Raw genomic sequence first — 27268 nt, forward strand, 5'->3', positions numbered from 1 at the left:
ATAGGAATTACTGACCGATTTCGATTTTGATTTTGAATTTCGCTAATTCGAAAGTTTGAATTCGGAATTTTTTGAAATTTTGGTATAGGAATTACTGACCGATTTCGATTTTGATTTTGAATTCACCAGTTCCGATTTCGATTTCGATTTCGATTTCGATTTCACCGAATTTGGAAACCTCTTTTTCCTTTTTTTTTTCTTTTTTGTTAGATGTATTGTTATATAATATAAATTTTATATTACATATATTATAAAAAAATATTATTATATACATAAATATATATTAATATACATATTATAAAACGAAATTGAAATAAAAAATATTATTATATATAAATAAATAAATATTAATATATATATATATTATAAAACGAAATTGAAATCGGAAATTCCGATTTCAAAAACTCCATTACCGAATTCGAACCAAATTCGCATAATTCGAAATCGAAAATTCAGATTTCAATGCCGAATTTCGAATTACCAATTTCGAATTCCGAATTACCAATTTTTCGATTTTGCACACCCCTAACTTTGAGTGTGGTTGGATAGAGCATTATTTAAAATAATGACTGTAACATTTAATTTGATTGTATGATGTGACATACTTAGGATATAAAGGTAGTTATAAATTTAAAATAGTAGATGAAAAACATGTTTATGATTTAAGCAAATTAGTATATTTGAAAAGATTTTTGTATTACGCAATAGGATTTCAATGTAACTAATCTCTTTTTTCTTTATTAAAGCTACTTAATATTTTCTTTTACGTTCTTTATTTTTTCCTTAGAAGGTCCAGAGTAATAATGCAGACTTTCAGAGTTATCATGGATATCGAATCGGGTTTGTTTGGATAGGGTATTATTTGAAATATTATTTGGAATAATTACTGTAGCACTTTTTGTGATGTGATGTATGTGAGATAAAAAGGTGGTTGGGAATATAAAAAGGTGGGTTGAAAAATGTGTTTATGATGCAAGCGAAATATTATTTGGGATAATTTCACTATCCAAATTATTTTGTGAATATTATTTGGGATAAAAAGGTGGGTTGGGAATATTATTTTGTGAGTGTTTTTTGGCTTCTCAATTGCTACTGAAAATGCCATATCAGTTACACTTCTTCTAAATGGCTTGTCAAGCGCAATGTTCAAATGACAGAAAAAGTAACGTAAACTTGTTAAGATATATAAGAAAGAATTAATTTAAGAACAAAAAAATTAATGAAATAAAAGAAAAATTTCCAAAGTGTTCTGTCAGAAATAAATTTATAAATTTTCCACAGACGTCATGAGACCCAAGTTCAGAAAATAGGAACGGAAAGTGTTTAGGAAGAATTGTAGTATTTCATCTAAGCAGACTTCACGGCATTCAAAATATGAAAGGTGTTTGCTATGACAGGACGGCCCGGGCTTTATACACGGGGAGCCTTGGGCCTACGCTAGGAGCCCAAACCATGACCGTCTCCGGCACAGACCACACCAGACAATCAAGTACACTTTCGACTTGAGAAAGCCTGGTTTTGAACGCTCCCACTTCTAAGATAAATATTTCTCTCGAACCCTTCTAGTGTAATTATACAGACTATTATCGAGAATTGCCTGTCATGTGTACAAGACAAACTTTTTTATGCGTGATTCTAGCCCAGATCAACCTGCAAACTTACTCAGAAGCACAAGTGAAACCAATTGATGTTGCCTTCGTGATTCTTCCAACACTTTTGCGTATAAGTAGATTTCAGTGGGGGATCAATTGTAAGACATGGAAATTTGGCACTTGAACGGCATCATGTACGCATGCTCTTTGATCTGTTGTTTCTGTTGGGGAAATGTATAGCTTATAACTGAGAAATGCACGCACGAACATGGTAACATGTACTAGTAAATTTCCCTTGGGAGTATACTTTTCCATGTGCAGGATCTACTTTTCCTTTCTCTACTTGGTCCCTGAAGATGTGGCTTTGCTGCAAAGGGGTACTTCGGCCTTCTTTTGGTACCGCCAGACATGGCTGATGGGACCAGACCAGCAATTTCACGGGTCTCCGAGATTAAAATTAAAGGGGAGGCTCAGGTAACCATCAGCAAGCGAACAATTCAATTCTGTCTCAGTGCATCATTCCAAAACTTAATTGCGAGTCTAAGAGAATTCGTATTGATTCTGACTAGCAAAGCAATTCAATTTGCCCGCATTGCCATTTGCCACCTTTAAAACTTCAGGAACGGGACTCGACCAATATAATCCTGGTGACAACACAGGGTGATCAATTTTTCGTGCTTCAGGAACGGGACTCGGCCAAAGTAATATGTAATGTATCTTCTTAGAAACTGAAACGAGTCTATTTGCAAAATACGTTATGATGTGTGATTAGAAACTTGCATCTATTTCCTTGTCACGATCCGTGCTTGTGCTAGCTTGGGATAAGAAGAGCAAAAGGGGCTCGAGAAAGGTCAGAAATGCGATCCCCAATTATTTTCACCAGGGAGAAAGCACTAGAGAGTCAGGAGTGAGGAAGGAAACTATAGGTACCATTGGATCCGAACAAAAGTCTGTCCTTGGAAGGCAGATGCAGATGCAGATGCAGATGCAGAGATAATTATGTTCCTTTCCCTTTTGGTCGCTGCCTTCCAATACACTCCACATCGCTGCATACATTAATGCAGAATCCAACAGATCACACACGTCACAACCTTCTGAAATCCCAAAGGCTTCATTCAGTTCATTGATTTGATTACTATTTACTGCTAGAAGGTACATGTGCATGGTCCCCTCGGTGACGACTGTAGCATAAACTCCCTTGCGCTTTTTTGTCGGTGGTACCGTCTCCGCTTTGTACGTAGTTACCACCTCCTGCCTCCTCTTATCTCCACAATTTTGATTTAGCTGTCTAATATCAGTACAAGTAGTTCTATCATCCCTAATGGTGGAATAACTCCTAGACAGCTACTTTCTTTTGAATGTTTGATTTGCTGTTATTGGAAGCTTAGGTTATTTTTGACTTCAGATTGGGTCTCGTGCTACTTGGCTACATGTACAGCAAAATAGCAGCTCGCAGCATATGTCAATGGCTTCTTACTTTCGCCTTTCATGGTTTTCTTCCAATTCGATCGGAATGGCCATTTCAAGCAATTTTTGCTCATTGAACATTTATGGGTTTTTAATGGATTTTCATGAAAGCTTGATTTTGTTTTCCTTCCATCCAACCCTGCATCATACTCAATCACCGTCCCCAGTTTCTTCATGTCTTTTCAGAAGCCTCAAAATCCCCAGACTTGCTAGTAGCCCTGCACTCCCTTTCCCATGTACTAATAATAATCCTCTAGCAGGCAATAATAGCCATCATTTTGTTCCAAATTCAACAACTGCTTCCCTTGCCATAGCATCTTTCGCACCCCTACCAATCCTTTTTTTCAATTAATTTACTTGTGGTTTCTAAGCATTTTTATACCCCTACCAAGCTTGTTATTTTTTCCTATCATATTTTATCTAAGTTAAGAACAGAAAATTAGTAAAACTTTAGAAGGGAAGAAAAAAAAATAGAAGGGAAGAAAAAAAAAATTCGAGATCAAACATTCAAAATGGTATTAATAGTCTAGTGTTTAAAAAGAAAAACTAGAATCAGCTTAATTTAAGCAAAGTAGCTAGAAGGCTAGAACAGGCGCTGAAACTTTTGTTTGCTCGTATGAGGAATAGATCTGTTGATCCTTCTGTTGGCCTCTTCATAAATGCAGGCTTTCATAGGACAATAGTAGTATTTATTTTTAGTGGTGTCCACTAAACTAGTGACACGTACATGTACCAGCAGTACTAGTCGCTGACTCTGACACGTGTCCATATGTAAAAGTGACCGTCAGCTGTGAGTGTCGGACCAACATCCGCTGAGTTGATCTTACGTCATCCTGTCGGCTCTGGAAATCTCCGGTCAGGTCTGACTAGCTTACGTGTTTCAGCTTTCCAAAGTAATTCTGCCCTCCCCGTTGATCCATTCGCCCGCTACCGCCCACAGAATGGATGAACCATGCTACTTGTAACTAATTTGTTTTTTGATCCGAGACAATTCACCAATTTGTTTTTTGATCACCTTATCTTTTAATATCTATTGTACGTATATACGTACGTACACACATGCATATATGTATATCTATATTTTATTTCTATAGATGGATTAATATAATACTAAAATGTAAAACGCGAAGCTTCGTCGAAATTGTTGCTTAGGGACCATGGCACTAGAGAAGGAGATTTCAAACAAAATCACACGAGTATAATACTGGTAATATTATGAGAAATACTAGTATAATACTAGTACTATATCAAAATTTGCAAGTCTACGCTGCCAGCAAATTGGTAACTGTTCTAAGTGATTGATTTCAGGTTTGTGTCACAAAATATTAAGAATCATATCTAAAGAGTGACGACACCACAAGAGTGCGTATAAAAGAGCATTAATCAATTAGAACATGATTTGCCTTTAAGAACTTTCCTGTCGTCATAAACTCTAAGGTGTGCGGTCCTTGTAACAAAAGCGGCTTGTACATTGAACCCACATCTATAGTGTCACCTTCATTCTAATATTTAATTAGAAACAACTTAATTTATTATCTAGCCACGTAATATCTAATAACTAGTTGACCTTCGCCAAATGTTGCTTTCCGTTAGCTTTCGGGGAAGAAACCGATCCTTAGTCACATGAGGCAGAATCGATTTGAGTTTCACGTCATTTGTTCCTATCATCGTTGCACAAGTACTTGGATTTTAAAGTCAATTTTGCAGTTGGGGGCCTTTGGGCTTAGTATCAACTGGATGACAGCCAGTTTTTAGTAGCTAAATAATATGCAAGAGAACATTAATTAGATGCAGTTAACTCATCTTCCTTTGCGGGTTTTTTTCCTTTTTTTTTTTTTTTTGTCTCTCTTTCCATCAAAGGCAAGAGTGAAGCCCCCGCACCCCTCCCCCCTCCAACCCCTAAAAACAAAAAAAGGACTTCATGGAAAGATGAAGTCATGAATTTGGTAAAAATAATATTTAGATAAGCACTCGCTCTCTCCCTCTCCATCGCACAAAACCTCATTGCTTCAGAGCACCAAATGTTGATGAAAGTTATCAATCTTCTTTTTTTCTTTTACCTGCTTAGGCTTTTACATTATTTAAATTAATACATGAGTCAACTACCTGTTAATCCATTGCCATTAATGTGATTATGCATCAATGCAAATGGGGACCTTCTTTTGCCTACTTTTTTTTTGAAGAGGGGCACCTTCTTTTGCCTACTTTTTTTTTAAAAAAATGGAGAGTTTTTGGGGGGGTGGGGGGGCGGGGAAGGGGGGTAGCACGGCATCATCGGGCATCAATACAAAGCATATAGCTAGCGACCATCTATTTACCCCTTCTTCTCGTAACTTCGTAAGCACTACATGCACAAACGTTAACGTTTTACGCTACAGACCAAAGAATTTTTTTTTTTTTTTTGGGGGTTCAAAAGGCTAAAGAGATTTCTTCGTTTATGCACGTACCTAGTTGACTTTTTAAAAGCATTTATAGAACGTCCACATCAAGTTATTACTTTTTTTTGTGTGGCCGGTTCCGACATCAAGTTATTAATTTTTCAAAAGCACTTATAGAACGTCCACCTGATTTTGCTAGCGCAAGTCAATCAGAAAACGTAATCTTGCGACTAGCTGCTGCATATTAAAGTTCCTATTTCATTTAGAAATAGGGATAATTTCAGAAACCTTGAGGAAGGTTTCTGACAATTTCACCTAAATACTCTTAAAGTTTTTAATACTATACTTACTTGAGATTTCTGACAATTTTACTAATTTGAGATGTGAGAATAAAAAAGATTTAAAATAGTGGATATTAGGGTTGAAAGTGGATTTAAGATTTTTGTGCAAGTTTCATAATTTTTAAAAAATTTTTAAGAAAGTAAAATGAGCTTTACAATTTCATGAAAACTTTTTGGATTATTCATTCAAAATTATGACCATTAACTGAAATGATTAAATGCCCTCAGGGAAAAACTTTTTAAATGGAGGCGGCTAACCCTTAGCCTCTCGTGTGCTATTTGTACACTTGAATGGATTAATGCATGTACAAACTATATGATATTTTATTATTTGGTAATTGGAATCCTTAACTGCTCCCTGGAGAACAATTAAAAATATTCAAGTCAAAGTATCAAATGATCCACAGACGATGAAGAAAAACCTTCAAACTAATCATCATCATTTGTGCAAGCGCGCCGATGTATTTACACGGGAAGAGGACAGAAGAAAAATACTGCAACATTAATTGTTACAGGTTTGTTGAGTCGGGACTGACTTAATCCCTGTCATTGGATTAAAATTTGTCTTCGACGTTTGATTACAAAAGAAAAAAAAAAGGAATAACAATTGCCTTCATCTGGTGGGATAGATACATCAGCATGCAAGTCAACCCAACAATGGACAACCTACTAGTAATAGTTAATTTGCTTTTTTTTTTTTTTTGTTTAAAGAAATAGGAGCTAAGGAAAATAAGATCCATTGAAGTGACATACAATTTAACACGTGTCATCTAATAATAAGTTTTCGGTTCGTATTTGCCAGGCAATGAAGACTATAATTATTAATTTACATACTTGAGAATCAACAAACCGGTTCTGCCAAAAAAAAAACCTACCACTCTGAAAATTTGGTGGAGGTAGAGACCAACATGGGAGATGCATATTCCTGCACATTATTAATTAAAGTTTTACTTGGATCAGTTGAGTAGTAGTACAAACGACATCATTGGATGGGCTGGCAGATTTGGGGGAGGCCCGGCACAACTCCGTTTAAGTAATATGGTTGACTTTGCTACAAGGAAAGTGTGTTTGCAAATGTACAAGTAGGTAATTTGTGGGTTAATGAACAAATTCCGAAGTCTTGACTTAATCCAAGCGTTGATGGTTGCTTAATCAAACCGACTTTTTAACGCAATGATGAGGGATCAAGTATTTCAGAGTTTGCCAAAAAAAGCTCGTTGAACTTTCCGCATTTAAAATATTAATCTAACAATGAATGATCTGGTACCTTTTGTTGGGTATATTGTACAAAGTATGAGCTTTGCTCTCTTTAGTCTTTAACTTTGTTGTTCTTTTTTAACTATAAAATGATGAATTGTGATTTTGTATCCGATCTTTGGCCTTGTTTGGGCAGTAAATTTTTAAAGAAAATTTGTTATATTTTCTGTGAATATGGCCCTGTTTGGAAGTGAGTTTTTTGGAAGTTTGTTTAAAACTTTACTGTAACTTGTTGTAGAAGTTTTTTTAAAATTTTTTGAAATGTGTAGATTTTTGAATATTTTGAAGTGTATAATTTAAAAATTTTGAGAAATTTTTTGAGGTTACTGTAGCTAAAGTTTTAAAAAAATTTGTAGCAGATAAACTTGACAAAAAATTTGTGTTCCAAACAAGATCTATATTTTTTAATTATATTTTTATTTTATATATATTAAATTGTTACAATAATTTTTTTTATAAAAAATTTAAAAAAATGCAATCAAAACAAGGACTAATATTTTTAGGCATAGTATATAAGCGTCAGCAATTAGTAATTAGTAGAACTCAGAAGACAGGTGAAAGACAAGGAACTGAAATGCACGTGCCAATTGGGATTCATCAGACTGGGCCAACTGGGATTCATTTGTACAACCGGTGACCCACCTAAGGCAAAGGGTGGGTCCGGGAACCCACTCCACCCGAGGAATCATTAAATCCGACTCTGGGACAAATTTGGAATCCGAAAAAGCCAAAATACAGCCAAAGTCACTATATGGGGCCCACTGGTAACACTTGCCTTACGCCACTAGAGAAACCCAAGGCGCCCAGCTCTACCCTTCCATTTCTCGTTTCTAGTTTCTACTTTCTACTCATCAGTCATCAGTACTCAGCGGTATTTTATATATTTGCGTACTTGCTCTCCGAGCCCCACGAAAGCGTGCTTCCTCTCTCGAAACTCAAAAGCTTTGGAGACCCAAGCAGGCGCCTCGTTCTCGTTCTCGTTCTCTCCCTTTCTGCTGGTTTTGTTAACTTGCAATTTGCAGTTTGCTCCAGACCTAGCAGTTCTCGCCGGTGGCGGCGGCGATTGCGCGAAAATTTCAAAACCGATAGATGGAGGCAAACGAGTTTGAACTTTACAATTCCCCAATCCTCTAGGTAGTCTTATATGCTCAATAAACGCCCAGTGTTTTAAATTGTCAATGCATATTTCCGTTTTTCCTTTTGTTCTTTTCCTCGTGAATATTGGCGTCATTTTATGGTTTACGATCTCTAACATATGTGGCATTCTTCTTCTTTTTTTTTCGCGTTTTGGCGTGATGATATTTCTTCTAGTAGTTCATTAGCAACATTTACTTTTGTTAACTCTTGAAATTATTTCATATTTGGAAGTTGATTGACAGTTTTATTGCTTGCGCTTTGTTGCGACGTTGTTTGCTTAAAGTTGTATTAGAAGTAAGAAGTGGACGAGTCTTTGATTTAGAAAATTAAAATCAGTTAACTTAAGGAAGAAATTCGAAAACCGTTCGTGAAATTCTCGTGCAAATGATGTCCCAAAGGTGGAGTCCGGTATTTTAGGTAGTTCACTTATTGTTTTGAAAAAAAAAAGTGTTTAGCTGCCGAGAAAGTTGTTAATAGTTAAACCAGAAAGTGAGGGCTAGATCAAGACTCTGATCTAGAAAAGCAAAATTATACTAATTGTTTCATTAGGCTATTAACAAGAAATTCAAAAATAGTTTATGAATTTCTCATGAGATGTTGTAGTGCATGTCGATCCCTGCATTTAGACTGCGGATTTATAATCTTGTAAGATTTCTTTTCCATTTTTCAATCCTTTTTGATGATCGGGGAGGAGGGTGAGAAACAAAGAATTACAGAACATCAGTTTCTATATTCCTTGTCTATGTAATGCTTCTAGTCAAACTTTAGTTAAAGACAGAGAAAGAATGAGATCAATAAGTAGTAACAGATTTTGTGGAATTTTGCACTTCCCTGACTGATACTGAAACCAGATGGTTTCTTGGTTACAGGTGTTCCTTTTCTTGTCTGTCCTACATTAGCAGGTTATTGATCATCAGCCTTATGGTTGGATTTGAGGCATCTCTATTCAATTCTATTGCCCTCGGCTCTGAGAATTTTGCACAATAGTCTTCCATTCTGTTATAATGGAGAATTTACATGAAAAAGTCCATAAAGTGCTTCCTCATTAATTTCCTCATTTTCACTGGCTTTTGACACCAGTTTTATCGGCTTTAGCACGTGCTTGTCAAAAGAAGGTTCTCAAGATATGGACATTTTGTTATTGACTTCAATGGAGCCTCCAATGAAACGAAGAGCTGGTCTATGGATTGTACAGGCAGGACGAGGATCCTATCGGGGCAGTTAGTGAGGGTTTTTAGTGATTATTTGGCGCTTATTATTGCAATACTGGTTTTTATTTCCTGGAAAGGTAAGATAAATAAATGGGGTCAACTTCTTTGAGGCAGTTCCTGCAGAGTCTTTGCTGCAATTCTCCCTGGGACTATGCGGTTTTTTGGAAGTTTCAGGAGCATCAAAATGAAATGTAAGCTAATTCTTCAACCCTTTCAAGCACCTGCAAGTGCTAATTCTACATAATTGTATTTTGACTTTTGATAGGAAATTCATACATAAATAATTAGACTTTTCTAATTATGTGAATCGTTTACAACAATTGAACAGGAATTATAACTTGAAATTTAGATGACACGATTCTAGACTCGTTATCCTTGGTTTTGTAGAATGTATGGCTTCTTGTTGTAGCAGATCTTTCTATCTAATGTTATCTTTTGTAATAGCTCTTGTCTTCAGGATTTTTTGGATTAACAGCTGATAAACTACATGTTATGAGAAAGGAACTAAATTGTATTTTACATCCATCTCCAAATGCTCTTTGCTTCAGCTTTTGTGGTCCTGCATCTTGTAAAATTTATCTAAATCTTGCAATGCGCCTGAAGCAGTTTTGCAATATATGGTTATTAAATTTCTCAAGTATTAGAAGATTGATTATGATATGTGATATGCAATGTATGTTAAAGTCATCGATCCTGTTCATAACACCTGAAATCTGAATAAATTTATCTAAATCTTGCAATGCGCCTGAAGCAGTTTTGCAATATATGGTTATTAAATTTCTTAAGTATTAGACGATTGATTATGATATGTGATATGCAATGTATATTAAAGTCATCGATCCTGTGCATAACACCTGAAATCTGAATAAAGAACATCAGTAGGAATCAGATAGTAGGAAGCTTATTTTGATCTTTTCATTTTAGAGCCCTAGCTTTTCAAATCTTGCATATGGCAAATAAACCTCACTTCTCATGTCATATCTTGCTTCCATTGTTTCCAGTAGTATGTCTACAAAAGTGTTACCAGCTTGTTCTTGATAATTGTTCTCCAATTCTTTAGGCTTCTGGTATGGGATGAAGGACTATTTGACTTTTCAAGACCAATGGATCCCATGGAAGGCATGATGAGTTCTTTTTCTTTGAACAGCTCATATGAGAGGTTAACCTCAGCTTGTGTATCTGGTACACAAAATGGAAGTTTAAGTGACTGTCCAATTGCAGTTGCAATGGCTGAAATGTCAAATACTTATTATGTAGTCGGAAAGGGGTAAACTCTTGCACTTTTAAAGTGTCATTACCTATTTTAACTTCGTCAATTCTGCTTATATGCTCTTGTTAGTTGGTAATATATGTTAAATTCAATCTTCAAGGGATATGCATACCTCCATAAACATCTAACTTCATAGTTCTCTATATGTAATTCCACCAAAACTGTTATATAATGAATTTGAATCATCAATGGTGCTTATGAGATTATGCTACTACAATTGAAGAGATTCAAGAGAACCAGAACCTCACTGCGAATTAGGCAGCTCTGGAGAACTTTGTTTTGCCAAGGAATGGCCAATCATAAAGTCCAACTTGTCATTGATATTGCTGGAAATACAATATAACTTTACATTTATTGGGATGCTCCAGTGTGTTTTACATTCCCTTCAATTGGCCACCTGCTTGCATGCTAGACGCTGGAAATGAGTGGCTCTGCTTAGCATATAAGCTTTATTATATGCATGATGTGAGTCAATTTTTACTTCCAACTAATGGATTCATAATGTAATATTCAATCAGGCTTGTAGGTGAAGCGGCATATACAGAGTGCCCAAGCTGGATTTTTGTTGATAACTTTATGGCTGGTGGATTGAGCTCTAATGTGGTTTCAGAGGTAAGTGCTGCGTGGTTTTTTTCCTTTTAAGCATTGAGGGAAAAAGTGTACTGATTTGTGCCATTTACAGTATCCGGAGGAGTTGCTTCATCAATTTGTTGCAGGTGTAAAGGTAATTCTTTATTGAAAATGCTTAAAGAAGAGGATCATTTTGATTACTTTAATTCCATGTTCCTGTATTAATCAAGTTTGGTGCCATTTATTTCTAACATCTACTCTTATGACGATGCTTGTGCAGACTATGTTGCTAGTGCCTTTAATTCCACATGGAGTATTACAACTTGGGTCACTGGATGTGGTACGTCATATGCTTGATCATTTGCAAAATATTGGCGTTATTCCAATTTATGTTCCTTTTCCGGGTGGGCAAAATTTTTTTGCTTCTGTATCATATGATGCAGAGGAAGCTAAGCAGAATACTCTATATATTGCATGATATATGTGTACTATTTGCGCGGCTGAAGAAAATGATTTACATGTTATGTATTTTAAGCTTGAGTATTTTTACTTATCTTGCTCATTGTTACCATCCATGTGGCTTTGGCTTTACACTATCAGGTACAAGAAGATGCAGGACTGGTGGTCCATGTGAAAAACAAATTTTGTGGTCAACAACTTGCAGCATGCTTTTCACCTTTTAGGGCGGTTAGAATTTCTCCAGTTCAACCAACAGATCTGATGTCTAGTTACATGGAGAATTTAGGTGAATCTTGCATGGGCATCTTTGAGATTGATGAAGATCATAAGGTTTTGGGCAATTTTGGTATGGAAGGCCAGCACATGACAGCTACAAATCAACTCATGTCCATGTTCCAAGATTCACATCAGATCTTCAGTGAAGATATGACAAAAATAATTGGCAAGGAAACCAAAAGTAAAATTAACATGGACTCAGTCAATCTAATAGATTTTGCAGAGCCGTTCAACCATGAAATATGGGAAAATAGTGAATTAGAGGTGGTAAAGAATCTCTTTGGATCTTCTTGTCTTGATGAAGAATTAGCATGCTTATCTAACTTTAGCGGCTACAGTACAAGCAATCTGGGTAACCCTGTTGATAAGATTATGCAATCTTACTCAAATAATGGTATAGTGGAATCTTCATTTGGGGTGAATGATTGTCAGAATGAAAGCTATGGAAGTGGAAGCCAAAATTTGAATTTTCCCTCCGACTGTGAACTGCACAAAGCACTTGGTCAAATCCTACTGAACCATAGGGATCTGAATTTGTTAGATGATAGTGCAGCTGCAAGCTCTATTTTCAAAGAAGATATTATCAACATCGATGCCCCTTCAGCTTGCAAATATGGTACAAGCTATCTAAACAAGACAGAGCATCTCATGCATGCCGTTATTCCTAAGACGAATAGCATCTCAGGTGATAATTCATCTAATAGGGAATCATGTTCTGGAGAATCAATTATGTCATCCTTCATGAGATTAGGTTCTAGACAGGTGGAACAAGGTGCCTTGACAGAAGACAATCAAGTTAAATTGAGTTGTGTGACCTCAGCTTTCAGTAGGGACAAGAATTCTGCACTGAAAGTGTCATCTTCAGCATCTTCATTTGGGTGCATGATAAATGCATTGCTTGAAGAACGACCTAAGAAAAATGGGAATGTTCCCATCCGCTCCACAAAAGGCTCAAAGTTTACTGATGCAAACAAACAGAGAGCACGATCTGGTGAGAATCAGAAACCTAGACCAAGAGATAGGCAGCTGATTCAAGATCGGATCAAAGAGTTGCGTGAACTTGTCCCAAATGGAACAAAAGTGAGTGAGAAGCTTTGTGTAATGTTCAATGCCTTTCATTTCACTTCTTGATTCATATTTTCTTGCTCTCAGTTAACAATTTGCACTTCCTTTACTAATGCAGTGTAGCATTGATGGTCTCCTGGATAGGACCATTAAGCACATGCAATTCTTGGCTCGTGTAACTGATCAGGCAGATAAAATAGGGAAGCACGTTGTGAAGAAGGTAAATTCCATCGCAAACTTGTGGAACTCTTTTGTTTTTGGGCTTTCTGTTACCGAGACTTTTAATGTTGGGTGGTATCCATTTTGCTAGAATTTTTATCAAGGGTTTAGCCAGGTATGTGTATGAGACAATCTGTCTTTAGGTGTTTAATTTGGGGTTGGTGGTGGGGAAGGGGTGGGGAAAGAAATGTGCTGGATTTTCTATGCCATCTATTGAGTGCTTACACAAGAACCGAAGTTTTCACTCTGTAGGTAATACGTATGATTATTGCTCCAATCATGACTTCATGTATCTGATAAACAATTATTTTCACAGTGACACGATTGTTTTTGGCTACAACCTTAAACTTAGGGTCTGTTTGATAACATAAAAAAGTGTTGAATCTGAATTTTTTCAGACATTCAGATGTTTTGAGTGTTTGATAAATGAAAATCTATTTGCTGAACTTGTTAAGCAGTGCTGAACCTGTGTGTATTTTTTCCAGCACAAGAATCCTAACTGAATGCTTAATTCTGATAAGAATCAATAGAATTACTTTAACTATTTTATCTTATCTACCAAATCTACCATTGTTTGTTAATTATGTTCAAAATTCTTATCTAATTAAAAAATATAATATTCTCTATCTAACGATTTTTAGTTTCTCTTTTCTCCCCTTTTAATGACTTTCACATCTTCTCCATACTTCTCATATAATATATTTCATCTTTTATATTAATTTGATTTAAAAATAAATATTGTCATTTTCATACCTAACAATTTTAAACTAATTAAATCGTAGATTCTATTTCTTTTTTGAATGAAAGGATATAAGGGCAAAATTGTCAAATTAAACTTATTAAGTATTCAGCTATAAATATTTATCAAACAGTATAAATAGGTTTAGCATTAAAATTCAGACATTCATATATTTTTTTCAGTGCTTAAAATTCAGCAAATTAATTGTTTCAGTATTCAGATTTCAGAATTCAGACTCAGTTTTATCAAGCGGAACCTTAGACCTATCAGCTAATCTTTGTTCTGAGACAGTCATTAATATTGTATTTGTTAATATGACCATTCGGCAGAAGATGGAAACATGAAGTAGTTCTAGGAATTAGACCCGTATTGTTGCATGAAACTAAAGATCTCTCCATCAACTTGGGTTGCAACCCGTGCATCTATTATTAGAGTTTCATAGCACAACAAATAGGTAGTAGTCATGTTTGACTTAAATCTCATTAGAACATTCAATTTGAGCATCCACCCTTCTCCTCTACGCAGAAATAACTAAATAATAATGAAAAAAGAACTGTAAAGAACTGAATATTTAACTCGGTTCTTCCCAGCTGTTTTGATTACCTTGGCAAATCAATTAAAGTAGTTCAGCCATTTTTCAGTTGATTTCCGGTATGTTCCTCTTTGAGTCTGCTTAGCTCTCTATTCTTGAAATTAGGAGAATATTAAGCGTATTTGTACTCTTAAGATCTTCTTGAAATTGTCTTTGCATAGGCATGGAATCAGAAGGATATAAAATTACCCAAAGTTGAGAGCAACACACAAGATGGGGCAAGTTGGGCTCTGGAATTTGAAAATGAGGAACAAACTTGCCCTATAATTGTGAAAGATCTCGAATGCCCAGGGCACATGCTTATAGAGGTATGTGCGCTGCGTGGATTTTCTGCTTTTTTTTTTTTCTTTCTGCCTTTGCAATAAGACTCATCAAGGACGTATTTCCCTCTGAAAATATCCTTATGTGCATGTTGCTTCTGGCCCTTCCTAACTACAAAACCCGAAACAGATGCTCTGCAATGACCACGGCCGCTTTCTAGAAATTGCTGATGTTATTCATCGTTTGGAATTGACTATCTTGAAGGGTGCCATGGAAAAGCGGCCCGATGAAAGTGCCTGGGCTCACTTCATTGTCGAGGTACGGATTACCCACCTTACAAGCATATCCCTCTGTTTTTCCCTAGAGCCATGACGGAGTGAATGTATCTGAATGCAGGCCTCGGAGAGCTTCCACCGGCTAGATATTTTCTGGCCTTTGATGCAGCTCTTGCAGCAAAATCGTACCCAAATTTCCAGCAAGATATAAAATATTCGACTGGGTGAGAAAATCATCTCTAGCTATCTTTCTTTCAAGTTTATCAAAGCAAGGTCATGCATGTTGTTTCATGGCGTGGAAATAAAATGTAACCCAAATACTGCAGGCTCTCGACTGCTGCGTTCCTCTCTCGCTTTATTTATATGTATGTTTATTTTTTATTGTTATCAGTATTAATTTCAACACAAAAAAAAACTTAAAAAGGTAAATCAAGACCGTTACTTTTGTACCAAAAGGTGAAAATGGCAAAATACACATGCAATTCAGAGGGGCTTCTATTTTTAACATTACGATTTTGAGAAATATTTCTGTTAATCTTGGGAAGGCAATAGAAAAACACGCAAAGGAGAGCAAAAAACACTGGTGATTTTAACTGTCCAACGATGAAGATACTGCCCTAACAAAATTGTCTCCGTTCATAACCTGCTGGAGCCTCTTAGCTCAAAGCTTTGGCTAGTGATAGCGTGTGCCACCAACCGCAAGCTAAATTTTGTGGCAGGAAACCTTCTATGGGAACCTCACAAGGGGAATTCCTGTCGATGGCATCGCCCAAGCCTAGCTGCGGTTATTAGGAAGGCAAAAAAGAAGGTTAGAAGAGTTGCACTCAACGCGCAAGAAATAGATTGAATTGTGCCCTGAGATCAATAATACCTGACCATACTTATTCCAGCCCCAGCTATACACCTTACTGTTCTCTGTGACATGGTCAAAGAAGAAGGACATCAAGAATTGCTTAAACCATGTAAATGTGCCTATTGTTATGATTAAAAGTTAAAATGCCAGTGCAATGATCAAATGTTCACGTCTCCGTTTCTAACTTCCTCCACAGACTATTTACATGTGAACATGGATATATTTAGGTTTCTCCTCAACTGATTATGGTTGTAAAAAGCTTATGTTTGAAAAGGCAAAATCAGAATTCAAAAGCCGAAAGAAAAAGCAATTAACAACATAATATAACTAATTTTCTTAGTAAGAAGCTAAAAGCGCCAAAAAATTAATTGAGAACATTCCCTAAGTGACTCAAGCTGAGCATTATGGATATAGTTCACAACTAATAAGTCCATTTTGATATTCCACCTATTGCACGAATCAATACAACTTTGTTTAAGCAATGAAATAGAACAGGTATAATCACCAGATATGTAGCCATACCTGTCAGTATGGCACTATGTCGAGCTCCGCAAGAAACCATTTTGGCCCTTTTGTGCTCGAGAATTGGAGCATCCAAAAGCCTGGGCAGAGTCTGTGACACAAGAAATCTGCATTGAGACTACTGGAATTACCACTAAATTAAAAAGAAAAGTAACCAAAGACCTGTAATATGAACAAGCTCGTTTCTTTTTGGAAAGATTGCAATAGCTATCCTTGACTACATATTCCGTGCACTTTCAACATTTCCAATATAAAAGTTTGTAGCAATTGGGATGAAGTAAAAGTCACAAATTTCAATCACATTTTTATCTTCTCAATCATCTTTTATCTCACATACATCACATCACAAAAAGTGCTACAGTAATTATCTCAAATAAACTCCTATTCAAACAAACTCAGTTGTTCCACCACATGGCTCCAACAGAACCTGAGAGAAGCTTGCAACAGGTCACTTACCTCAGCCTGATCAGTAATGGTACCCAGCCCCAACTGTCCAAATTGGTTTCCACCAAAAACATGCACACGACCGTCAGCAGATACACACACTGTATGCCACAGTCCAGTTGCTAATGCTTCAATACAAGTTCCTGACAGAGATGCGACAGCAGTTGGTCTCAGAACATCATTAGTATTGCCTTGTCCACACTGCATAAGAAGATTTTTACAGTGAGGACAATTATTCCAGAGCAGTGGAAATTGATCAGCTATCATAGAAGTACACAGACTACCAAAAGCAGAGAATGCTATGGATCCCTAGCTCTTACTGAGCAAAATTAAGCATCTAATACCTGCCCATATAGTCCCCAGCCAAAAGTAAGCAGCACACCAGCATCTGAAAATGAGGAGACATCATATCAGCACAAGAACAACCAATTTTAGATGAAAATCTCCATTACGATAAACCTCTGCTAAAGTGAATCATCTACGACTCGAGAAACTTCATAGAATGCAAAGAAAAGCATTTGAATTAAGTCAAATGAATAAAGAGTACTATCCATCTCATGGCTGAAGAACTAGTAAAATTAAATCAAAAGAATAAGAATTAAGGTACTCGAACCTCAAAACTTGTAAGCAGCAAATGTAAGCTAATGTTAGGCTGTATAATAACTACAGACATAATTGTGTTCATCGCTCACCTGTAATTACTGCACTATGCCGACCTCCACAAGCAATGTCCCTTATGTAGCTTCCAAAAACTTTTTGAACATGAGCTGCTGAAGTTATACCTCCTTGAGGCATCATAGAAGGACTGTCTTTTCCATTTAAATAAGGCTCAATGCAAGGTATAAGGTGAGGTGAAGCCACCAATTTTATCCGAGAGCCCAAACCTAGCTGTCCTTCTCCACCATAGCCCCAACCCCATACCTGTCCCACATCTAAATCCGGTAAAAATATGATGCATCAGGTCTTGCTTTACATTAAAGATCTTCCATAGCTTCGTACTTCTACAACCTACAAAACTATATGAAATAACTATACAGAAGCAACTACTCCTGGGAAGTCATGCTTATAGTAGTTGCAGTGCACAAGCTGCACTTCAATTTACCTGATAGTGCCAAGGTATGACGGCCACCAGCAGCAACAGCTGTAATCTTCACCCCTGGATCCAAAGCTACACGACAAGGTGGGGCCGAGAGTGGTTCATCGTTGGGTATTGAACTTTCAAATTCTTGTTTAGCAGGTGAAATTCTCCTTCGCTTTTTGCTTTCCTCTCCAGGTCTTTTATTTTCTAAATGAGACACCAAGCTAAAAGTTGATTTTGAGCTTGGAGATCGTGGGCTCGCTACAAAAATCAAACTCAATAAATTAATCTCTATTCACTGATCTCAGACAATATAAGGATATGGAGTGTTTTATGTTGAAAGTATTGATGTACAACCTAAAAATTGAATGCATTACCTTGCTCACTCGCTACTGAATTTTGTTTCTCAAAAGCATCATCTTCATCGCTTTCCCCAGCAGAGAAATTACGGGTGATCATCCCAGATGGAACACACTCCTTCCAACCCCAGGTCTACACATCGCAATTATCTGAAGGTAAATTCAAGTAGCTCTTAAGTCGAGATGCACATTTATTTTTCTCTTAAAAGAAAAGTGTAGGTGGAAGGATTGTCAAAAATTGCAATCTCAGTATCTAATATTGTCATTGCTACATGTCAAGCCAGTCTCTTTAGTAGATGAAGACAAAATAGCGTTAAGCATGTGAAAAAACTAAGACAAACATTACTCAGTTTCTGCTTACCAAATTCAGCAGAATCTACAATTGGAGGAGCAGGTGGTGGAATGAATTTTGAGGACACTATTATTGACCAGTACCTGTAATTGAAACACAATGTGCCCAACCAGCAGCAGCCTTCAGGACGGGAGCCTCAGTTGGAAGTGAAAACTCCTCCGGAGTCTCCTGAATAATTGGACGGAGAAAATGCAAAATTAACAAGGAGAGATACACAATTTTATTTGAATAGTTCAGGTTTGCTGCACTACCCCATGCTTGCCTGACGTCAGATAGCTTTGGCCTTGATCATCAGTTGATCCCCAAGTAATGAGTTTTCCCGAGCCTAATAACAAAAATGGTTAAGTTAGACAGAGAAATACACAAGTAGAGAAGCGAAAGCATTAATAGCGTGAAAGGTTTTCCTGAAAACTTCAGCAGGCAAAGCCTCTCTCAGTGGCCTTAAATCCTAATATGTAATTTAGCAGCATTCATACTTCTAAAACTCAGCTCACAGTTTACAGAAACTCCTTTTCAATAGGAGGAGGAAGCAGCTTCTTAATGCTCAAAACATGAGTTTAAGCTACGCTACATAAATTCTGCATTCTGCCGAGCGAATGAGCACAGAGAGCATTGAATAACATGCACAAGTTTCCCCGGCTCTACTTCAATATTTCGGTATTGACAATAAAACAAGAAATTGAAAATTGAATTCAACTTTAAACTAGTAAGTGACCGTAGTACTTCAAAAAAATAAAAAAATAAAAAGAAAAGGAAAGAAAATCAAACTACCACCAACTTAATCAATTTTAACAATTATTCAACGAACTACACGTTTAATCATCTATGCATTTGTTTTCCCCAATTACGTAATCATAAGATAGAAACAGAGTAATTGAACCAGAAAACCACGCGGCGTGAAGAAGAATAAATATACTAGTTCTTCTCTTTGCCGGAATTCTTAGTTATAGGAAAGAATGAGCGTAATGCATACGAATAGTACTTCTCCTAGGTCAATCTAGGAAAATGTTCGCATGAAAAAATAAGTTCAAATCTATGAGTCTATGACAAAGCCTAGTATAAAAATACGTTCTCTGCTCCTAAATTTCTTTCATAAAATTGGTCGATTAAGGTTGTTACTTGGTGGTGGAAGTGGCAGTGCCAGCCAGAATGTTACTAAGAGGCAATGGATACCTGAGATGGCGAGGGCGAAACCACAGCCACCTGCACAAACGTCCTTCCAGGAATCTCCGGAGTCAGGAAACTGTATCGGCGTTGGAGAAAGCAGCGGCATGCGCTGCTGCGAAGCTCCGGGAAGATACCCCCACATTAACAGAACCGGCGACTTCCTCTTGCTTTTGCTCTCGGTGATTTCCTCTTCACTCTCCATCTTGTCTTCCTCCACACCTCTACCTCCAACTCCACTCATGGCTTCAGTGCTTTATACTCAAATTTACAAAGAACTGCTGCTACTTAATTTAAAAAACCAAAAAAAAATCCAATACAGAAAACTTAAAATACGCCGACGCCGGCGCCGGCGACTGGCGACTGGCGACTGGATAGTAGTAATTTGCAATCTACTACTGTCCGAGTATGATCTTAAAATTTACTAGTATCTCACATCCGTAGCTAGCATTTGATTTTTGGTTCCAGAAGCCAATGGAAACTAGGCTTCCACCCGCTCTTTTTAAATACCGCCATTAATAAGCATCCAACTCTTGCTTAGTTTTGCACTTCATTTGGCAGTAGTAGAATTTTGAATTTAAATAAAAACATTTTGCCATTGGGGCTGGGGAGCTGGGCGTATCACTAGCTAGTAAACTGTTGTGCCACGTAGGATCGGAGGGGTCACCATGGGACACGTGTTAACACCAAAGCCATTGGAAGGGTTGCCACAGCACAGTCCATTCCATTTGGAGCCACGAGTTTACTCGGGAAGTTTCTGGAAGAACAGGCGTCGCCCCTGCGCTTCTGTGTCAATTTACGTACTGAAGTGATGATACTCGTAGTTCTGTGCATGGTCTAACTCTGTCCTATCTTTTGCTTCTTAAAAAAAAACTCTGTCCAGTCTTTCATCCAATTTCGGCTACTTTTTAATTTTTTTGAAAAAAAGAATCCAGCCTACTCACTTGCCACGTGGCGGGGTCACTTTTTTTCTAGCCTACTGTTTTTATTATTTTTTCTGTTAAATATTATTATTTTTTTTGTAAGATCTGTCTAACAAATATTCCCTTGACATCTATTAAGAATTAGGTATTCAATTTTTGGAAAGATAAAATTAAAGAAAATATATAAATCTAAGGAAGAATAATAGTTATTAATATGTACATATATACGATAAAAATTAGATGAAATTTATATGTGTGGACGAATGTTTGACACCCATTAAAATAAACCATTTGTTAAAGAAATATTCTAGTTGATTAAACATTCAACTAGTCTTCGTTCAAGTCACGACTCCAGTGTTTTAGAAGATTCTTCGTAATTATAGAGCATATGGAAAGTACATGCTGTCGCTCTCAGAATGATTGTCCCGTGCGTCACATTTTCCGTGTCCATTTTGATTTTCAATGGGTTAGTTTACTCGAACCGTCGGAAAAATAATTAGGCAGATGGCAAATTTGATTAATAAACCTTATTTTCATTAAAGCCGATGTAATTCATAGCTTTTAATATTCGAGCCTGAAGAGGTAAATTCGGGACGACTGATCTGACCCGAAGGGATTCTCCTATCAAATATGCACAAAGAGCACGGACATAGCACGAGGTTTTATCCCTCGGTCTCACTCTAACAATCAAGTCAGTTCGGATACTTAATTACAAACTAAAAATAAGGGTCTTGGTATCTCTAGTACTTACATAAGTGAGAGTGAATGTCTGTATCTTTTCTATAGATGGAAGGATATTTACAGGAGATAATATGATGGGAAGAATGATAGACTCCAGTTTTCATGGGCCTTAGGCTGACAATGTTAGACTTATGCCTAATGGAAGGGACATAGCACTGGCCATGTCATTGTCACGTTATTCCGTCATGCATAAATTAATATTTTAAGTGGTACGTCAAATATCAGATAGGAAGCCAAGTCGAGGTGAGATCACCTCAGGAGAGACTGAGACTGGCCTCGAGAGAAAAGCAATGAGCCAAGGTAACACGTAACTCACAGAGGTCACCTCATCCGGTCGCGAAACCGAAGGGGCCGAGGTAGATGCCCTTGGACCACATCTAAGACTTTCATCATCATTCAAAGGCAATTTGACTACTAATTTAACAACTAAATAGGACATTTTGAAAACTTTGGATAATCTCCTTTCCGACCACACAATTCCTTCTTCTTTACCCACCCTTTGCTCCTACCTCTCTCTCAAATCCCTCTTCCCTCACCTTTGAGTTTGCTTTGCAATTGAGAAAATTGAAGAGGAAATTTGTAAATGCGTTCTGGCTTAAGTTAAAAAAATAGCATAAATATACAAATTTATCACATTTACCACCATTGTGGTGGATGAAAAGGTTATTTCTGGACTATTAAGCCGAATTGACCTAATACATCATCTTCCTGAGCGATGTGATTTTGTGTTGTACTTTCCCTGATACACACACAAGGCGAGGCTTTTTCCTCTGGAATACCTCTGATGATTAAATTAGTTTTTTGGGAAATGAATAATGATAATGAAAATAGTTGAGAGTTCTCTCCTCTTTATTTAGGAAGGAATGGTATTTATAAAAGCTCAACCAGAGGGAAAGATGGTAGACTCCAATTTCCCAGGATCTGACAGCCTGTGTGTCCTGTCGGTATTGACAAGATGTAGCAGTGGTCAAGTCTTATCAAACGTCATGTCTTTCTGCCATGTCGGCGTTGGGGGTCCCTCAAAGTGTCAGTTATTAGGGACAATTTATTAGTCGAGATGTTGAGGACTCGACATTTCACTGGGGACCCGAATTGATACAACCTCAGCCCGAAGTGACTGGAAGTACAGGAATCCCATGTCCTTTCTTTATAGCGGCTAGGCCGAGGTGACCGTCCTCAGTGGAGAAAAGAAGATCCGAGCCATTTGCCCAATCACTGCCGAAGCGTTTGTCAGCTGCAATTGGTGTACTGTCATAATCATCACTGCGGTCTTTTGTTGATGTCCTCCCGATGCTTTCATACTAATGGTTTCACAATTGCTAAAAATCACGTTAGTCATTTTACATATTTGAGCCCACGCAAAAATATATAGTTTTGTCAATCTCACTAACAAATTCTTACAACACTCCTGTTGTTTTGTCCTACAGAACTTCAAAATTTTCACATGGAGTTTAGTAATTTACAGAGGTTACAAATACAAGAATTTATGATATTTGAACAAATGAAATCTGAAACCACTAATCCCATAACTTTTGACTTCTGGCTACAGAAGGAGTAGTAGGGGTACAGGTGTTGAGGAATGAGGATACTCACCTCGGCCACCGTCAAGGCCGAGGTCATCTCACTTCGTTCGTCATATAGGCCGAGATGATGTCCCTTAAACATGACCCCTGGGTCCGGCTAGATCTCTGGTCTACGTCATGGATGACCTCTGTACCTTAGACATTCCACTTCGGCTGCACGCTGATGATGTCAACCTACCTAACACAATACAGAACCAGTGTTTTATCTGAAAAGAACCTGATGTTCTTAATGGCTACTACACTGGACTCCTCGTCAGCATGTCCAGACTGCTACGGTGTCAGAGTCAGACCTCCAGATGCGGGACAGAGCCATAATGGCCAGGACGTAGGTCCCTCTAGCATAAGCCCACCGTCCTGTCCTCCACTCATGCTCTATAAATACCCCCGTTCACTCCCAACAAGTAAGCATACTGTTCATTTATACCCGCTCTTATTTTTTTGTTCTCTCAATATACTGATTTGATCGTCAGAGTAATCCCAAGGGAGAAGCCCCGTCATTCACTTCGGACAAGCGAATTCATCACACCTCGCTTGAGAGAAGACTGATTCAAGTCGGTTCTGCTACCCACCAGAAATCACCTCTTCAAGGAAAGAGGAATGGTGTGGGTTGACAGGAAATGCGGTGGCGGAAAAGAGTGGTTGACAAAGAGAAGAGTGGAGAGGAGTGGAGGCGGGGGTGGTAATGATTGGGAGAGATGGGTAGGAGAAGGATTAAGAAATTAATTAAAAAATTTAAAAATATCTCAAAAAAGTTTAAATCTTAAAAATACCTCAAATATTAATGGGTTTTTATCTAATTTACTTGGCTTTATTAAAATCTATACACGAGGCTTTCAAAATATTCCTATTTAACTATTAAATTAGAAGTCCAATTATTTTTAGATGATGATGTTGCAGCAAAGAGATTTAATTGGATCCAAAAAAATAAGTTTAAGGAGCGATTGGTCAAGAATAAAAGTTAAAGACTAAATTGACTCTAAAAAAAGAGTCTATGTCCTAAATTGGCCATTTTTCCAATAAAATTAAATACATGTGAGAGGTGTCAAAAAGTTTTGTTTCTGGAAAAGGGAAAAGAGCTTGTACACACGAGGTGACGGATATATACATGGAGGACTAAGGATCCAAATAAGCTTTTGCTCAAAATAAGGCTTTGGATCCTGGGCTATCTCCGTCTGCGTGACTCTTTTAGTCTTCTCTTCTTCTCTGTAGATTTGGATTATGCGACTTATTAAGGCCCTGTTATTAAGGACCTTTTAGTCAAAGTACTAGGATAATTAAGGCTAAAGGAGTAAGTCGAAGAAGATAGCTTTAATAAGTCGATGGAGATAGCCTTAATTAAAGAAAGTAACATCATTCAGAAAATAGATCAAATATAGGCACCGTTTAGCAAGTGAGTTTTTTGAGTGTTTGTCTAAAACTTTACTGTAGAAGTTTTTAAAAATTTTTTGAAGTGTGTAAATTTTTGAATATTTTGATGAGTATAGTTTAAAAATTTTGAGAAGTTCTCTGTTTGGCACTTGAGTTTTTTACCAAGTTTATCTGCTGCAAGTTTTTTAAAAATTTTAGCTACAGTAACCTCAAAAAACTTTTTGGCACTTGAGTTATACACTTCAAAATATTAAAAAATTTACACACTTAAAAAAAAATTTAAAAACTTTTACAGTAAATTACAGTAAAATTTTAGACAAACACCCAAAAAACTCACTTGCCAAACAGGGTCCAACTTTATCAATGTGATAAAACATGATAAAAATAGAGGAAAATCCTGCCTGTGTGTTTTGCTTGCAAACAGAGGAAAATCTTGAGCATCTCTTTTTGCAATGCCCATTCACTGCTTCAATTTGGAACGTTGTTCAATGAAAATGCTGAATGGACGAGCCTATCGTTGGATGGAGTGTTTGTAGTTCAATGGTATGTTCAGCAAATGACTTCGTAAGCTGGGTTAGAAGAGTGGCCTTCGCTGCCTCTATCTATCAAATTTGGAGACACCGGAATAAACGAGTTCTCAGACAGCTAGCTTTCATCTGATCCTTCACATCTGACTACTCGGATTGTGAGAGACATTAGAACCTTCGTCATTGGCTATTTTTGATAATAGATAGTTGTTGTTTGCTAGAGGCCGTTAGGAGCATCGTGATTGGCTAGAGGCCAACCTGGAGCCCTGCTTGGAACTTGGAATCTCTTTGGCTATTTTTTATATGCTGTATAGGTACTTAGATAGTTGTTGATAAAAGAGGCAGTAGCGGTTGATGGACCTTAATGGTGGATACAGAAAAACATCAAAAGAAGATATCTTCTAAAATTTTTTGGATTCGAGTGAACTACACATGCACTCTTTTATCCTGTTCAAGCGCTTCAACTCGATTCACGATCACATATCTCTAATCTTAGCAAGCAGAAAAGTGGCGACATCTCGATCGGCATTTGTGGCTTTCCGTACCCTCTCTTTTAACTTCTAACTCCAAGAGATGCTCTAGCGTGAATCCTCCTCCTTAAAAGTAGCAGCTGAGGCGGACGGGCTTTATGTTCTCTTTCTGCCTGCAAATTCTTTTTTTACGTGGGGTTCTTGTAACTAGAGGTAGCAAATCAACCCACTTAACTAAATTTATCCATATTCGCCCATGAATAGATGGGTATGTGTATCTTAAATTTTTGTATATGGATATAAATGGGTTGCCCAATAATACCATTTATTAAATGGGTATTATTGGGTAACTCATCAAACCCAATTAACCCATTTAAAATTCTCTTCCCCTAAATCTCTTCTTTTCCCCCACCCATTTTTTTTTCAAATTTTTCATTTTGTCATGATGTTAACTACTTTTGTTTCATTATTATTATTATTTGTTGGTTTTATTTTATTATTTTGTTTTCTCTTAGTTTGTTAACTTGCTCATTTTTCGGCATTACCAATTTATGATAAATTTGAGCCTCTTTTCTTATCTTTCTAAAATGAAATTTTAAATTTATATATGGAAAAAATGTTAGGGGTTAAAAATTTTTGGATTAAATTTTTATATTAACTTTTATAGTACTTAGTTCAAATTTTTATATTCTTATTATTCAATTATTAAATAATATGTAATTTTGTGAAATAGAGTATAAATGAAAAAAATTTGGTAATTAGGCTTATTGAACATTATAAGTAAATATTTAAAACTAATGATGGGTACAAAGAGCGGTATAAATTGATAACTTAGTTTGCAAAAATGAATTTAAATAAATTTATAAAAAATTAAAATAAATAGGTTATAAATGGGTAATTGGGTTACTCAATTCATTTTTTGACTTACCCATTTATACCCATTTAATTAAATGGGTATAAATGGGTTGACTCACTTATACCCATTACCCATTTGACCCAACCCAAACCCGCCAAAATCACCCATTTTGACACCTCTACTTGTAACCTTTCCTGGGACTTTGCGGTCTCATATGACTAGGGCTGCAAACGAGCCGAGTCGAGTCGAGTTTTGAACTAATCGAGCCGAGTCTCGACTAAATTTTACCAAGCTCGAGCTCGACGAGCCGGCAATTTTCAAGCTCGAGCTCGACTCGAATCAAGTCGAACCGAGCTCGAGCTCGAAAAAAATAAAAAATAAAAATTTTATTTTTTAAAAAATAAATAAAATAATATTTTTTTCTTAATAAATAATAAAATATTAAGGATATATACGTAATTTTACTATGAAAATAAAAAATAAAAAAATAAAAATATAATATACGTAATTTTATTATTAAATAAAAATAAAAAAAAAATATATATATATACTCAAGCTCGCGAGCCGGCTCGCAAGCTAACGAGCTTAATATTCTGAGCTCGAGTTTGACTCGAGCCGCTCGCGAGCGGCTCGATTCGTTTGCAGCCCTACATATAACCTCGAGGCAAAAAGGCGGGAAATTAGTAAAAGTATAGCTATTTCAGAATCATCCCAAGCTGAAGGTTTGTTTTGGAAATTGATATTCGCATTCTCCATTTAACCTCTGTCACTCAAATTTACTCGCTAAAAACATTTACCTTTATTTTTGTTGCCACTTTTGCGAACATATCGTATATCATGGTAGTTTATGGATTTGAATCTCACAAGTTGAATTGTTATCCAGTTTAAATTGGTTATATTATTCTTACTTGTAACTTGT

General features: G+C 36.7%; 1 protein-coding gene and 1 pseudogene across 3 annotated transcripts; one reads left to right on the plus strand and one right to left on the minus strand.

Annotated features, from left to right (window-relative positions):
- Positions 1-7887: 7887 nt before the first annotated feature.
- LOC113773405 (transcription factor LHW-like) lies at positions 7888-15499 on the plus strand. Of its 3 annotated transcripts, XM_027318046.1 has the most exons (12): positions 7888-8169; positions 9042-9074; positions 9253-9574; positions 10444-10650; positions 11172-11265; positions 11336-11377; positions 11504-11563; positions 11824-13038; positions 13142-13243; positions 14735-14881; positions 15024-15152; positions 15231-15499. In XM_027318046.1, exons 3-12 carry the CDS (start codon positions 9474-9476, stop codon positions 15318-15320), a joined length of 2187 nt encoding a protein of 728 aa, XP_027173847.1. In that variant the 5' UTR covers positions 7888-8169; positions 9042-9074; positions 9253-9473; the 3' UTR covers positions 15321-15499. The 3 variants fall into 3 exon arrangements, with proteins under 3 accessions (XP_027173847.1, XP_027173846.1, XP_027173849.1); XM_027318045.1 differs by lacking the exon at positions 9042-9074; XM_027318048.1 differs by lacking the exon at positions 9042-9074 and having other exon boundaries at positions 9268-9574.
- Positions 15500-15867: 368 nt separating this feature from the next.
- Positions 15868-20418, minus strand: LOC113773406 (annotated as a pseudogene).
- Positions 20419-27268: the final 6850 nt, after the last annotated feature.

Source organism: Coffea eugenioides, chromosome 6, assembly GCF_003713205.1.
Source record: "Coffea eugenioides isolate CCC68of chromosome 6, Ceug_1.0, whole genome shotgun sequence".
NCBI classification, from domain to species: Eukaryota; Viridiplantae; Streptophyta; class Magnoliopsida; order Gentianales; family Rubiaceae; genus Coffea; species Coffea eugenioides.

What these genes read in the sequence shown, in the direction of transcription:
- LOC113773405 (XM_027318046.1), top strand. Translation starts at nt 9,474, where the DNA reads ATGGGGTCAACTTCTTTGAGGCAGTTCCTGCAGAGTCTTTGCTGCAAT. An exon ending in TATTATGTAGTCGGAAAGGG is followed by an intron (nt 10,651 to 11,171) that starts GTAAACTCTTGC and finishes ATATTCAATCAG; the next exon opens with GCTTGTAGGTGAAGCGGCAT. An exon ending in TTGTCCCAAATGGAACAAAA is followed by an intron (nt 13,039 to 13,141) that starts GTGAGTGAGAAG and finishes TTACTAATGCAG; the next exon opens with TGTAGCATTGATGGTCTCCT.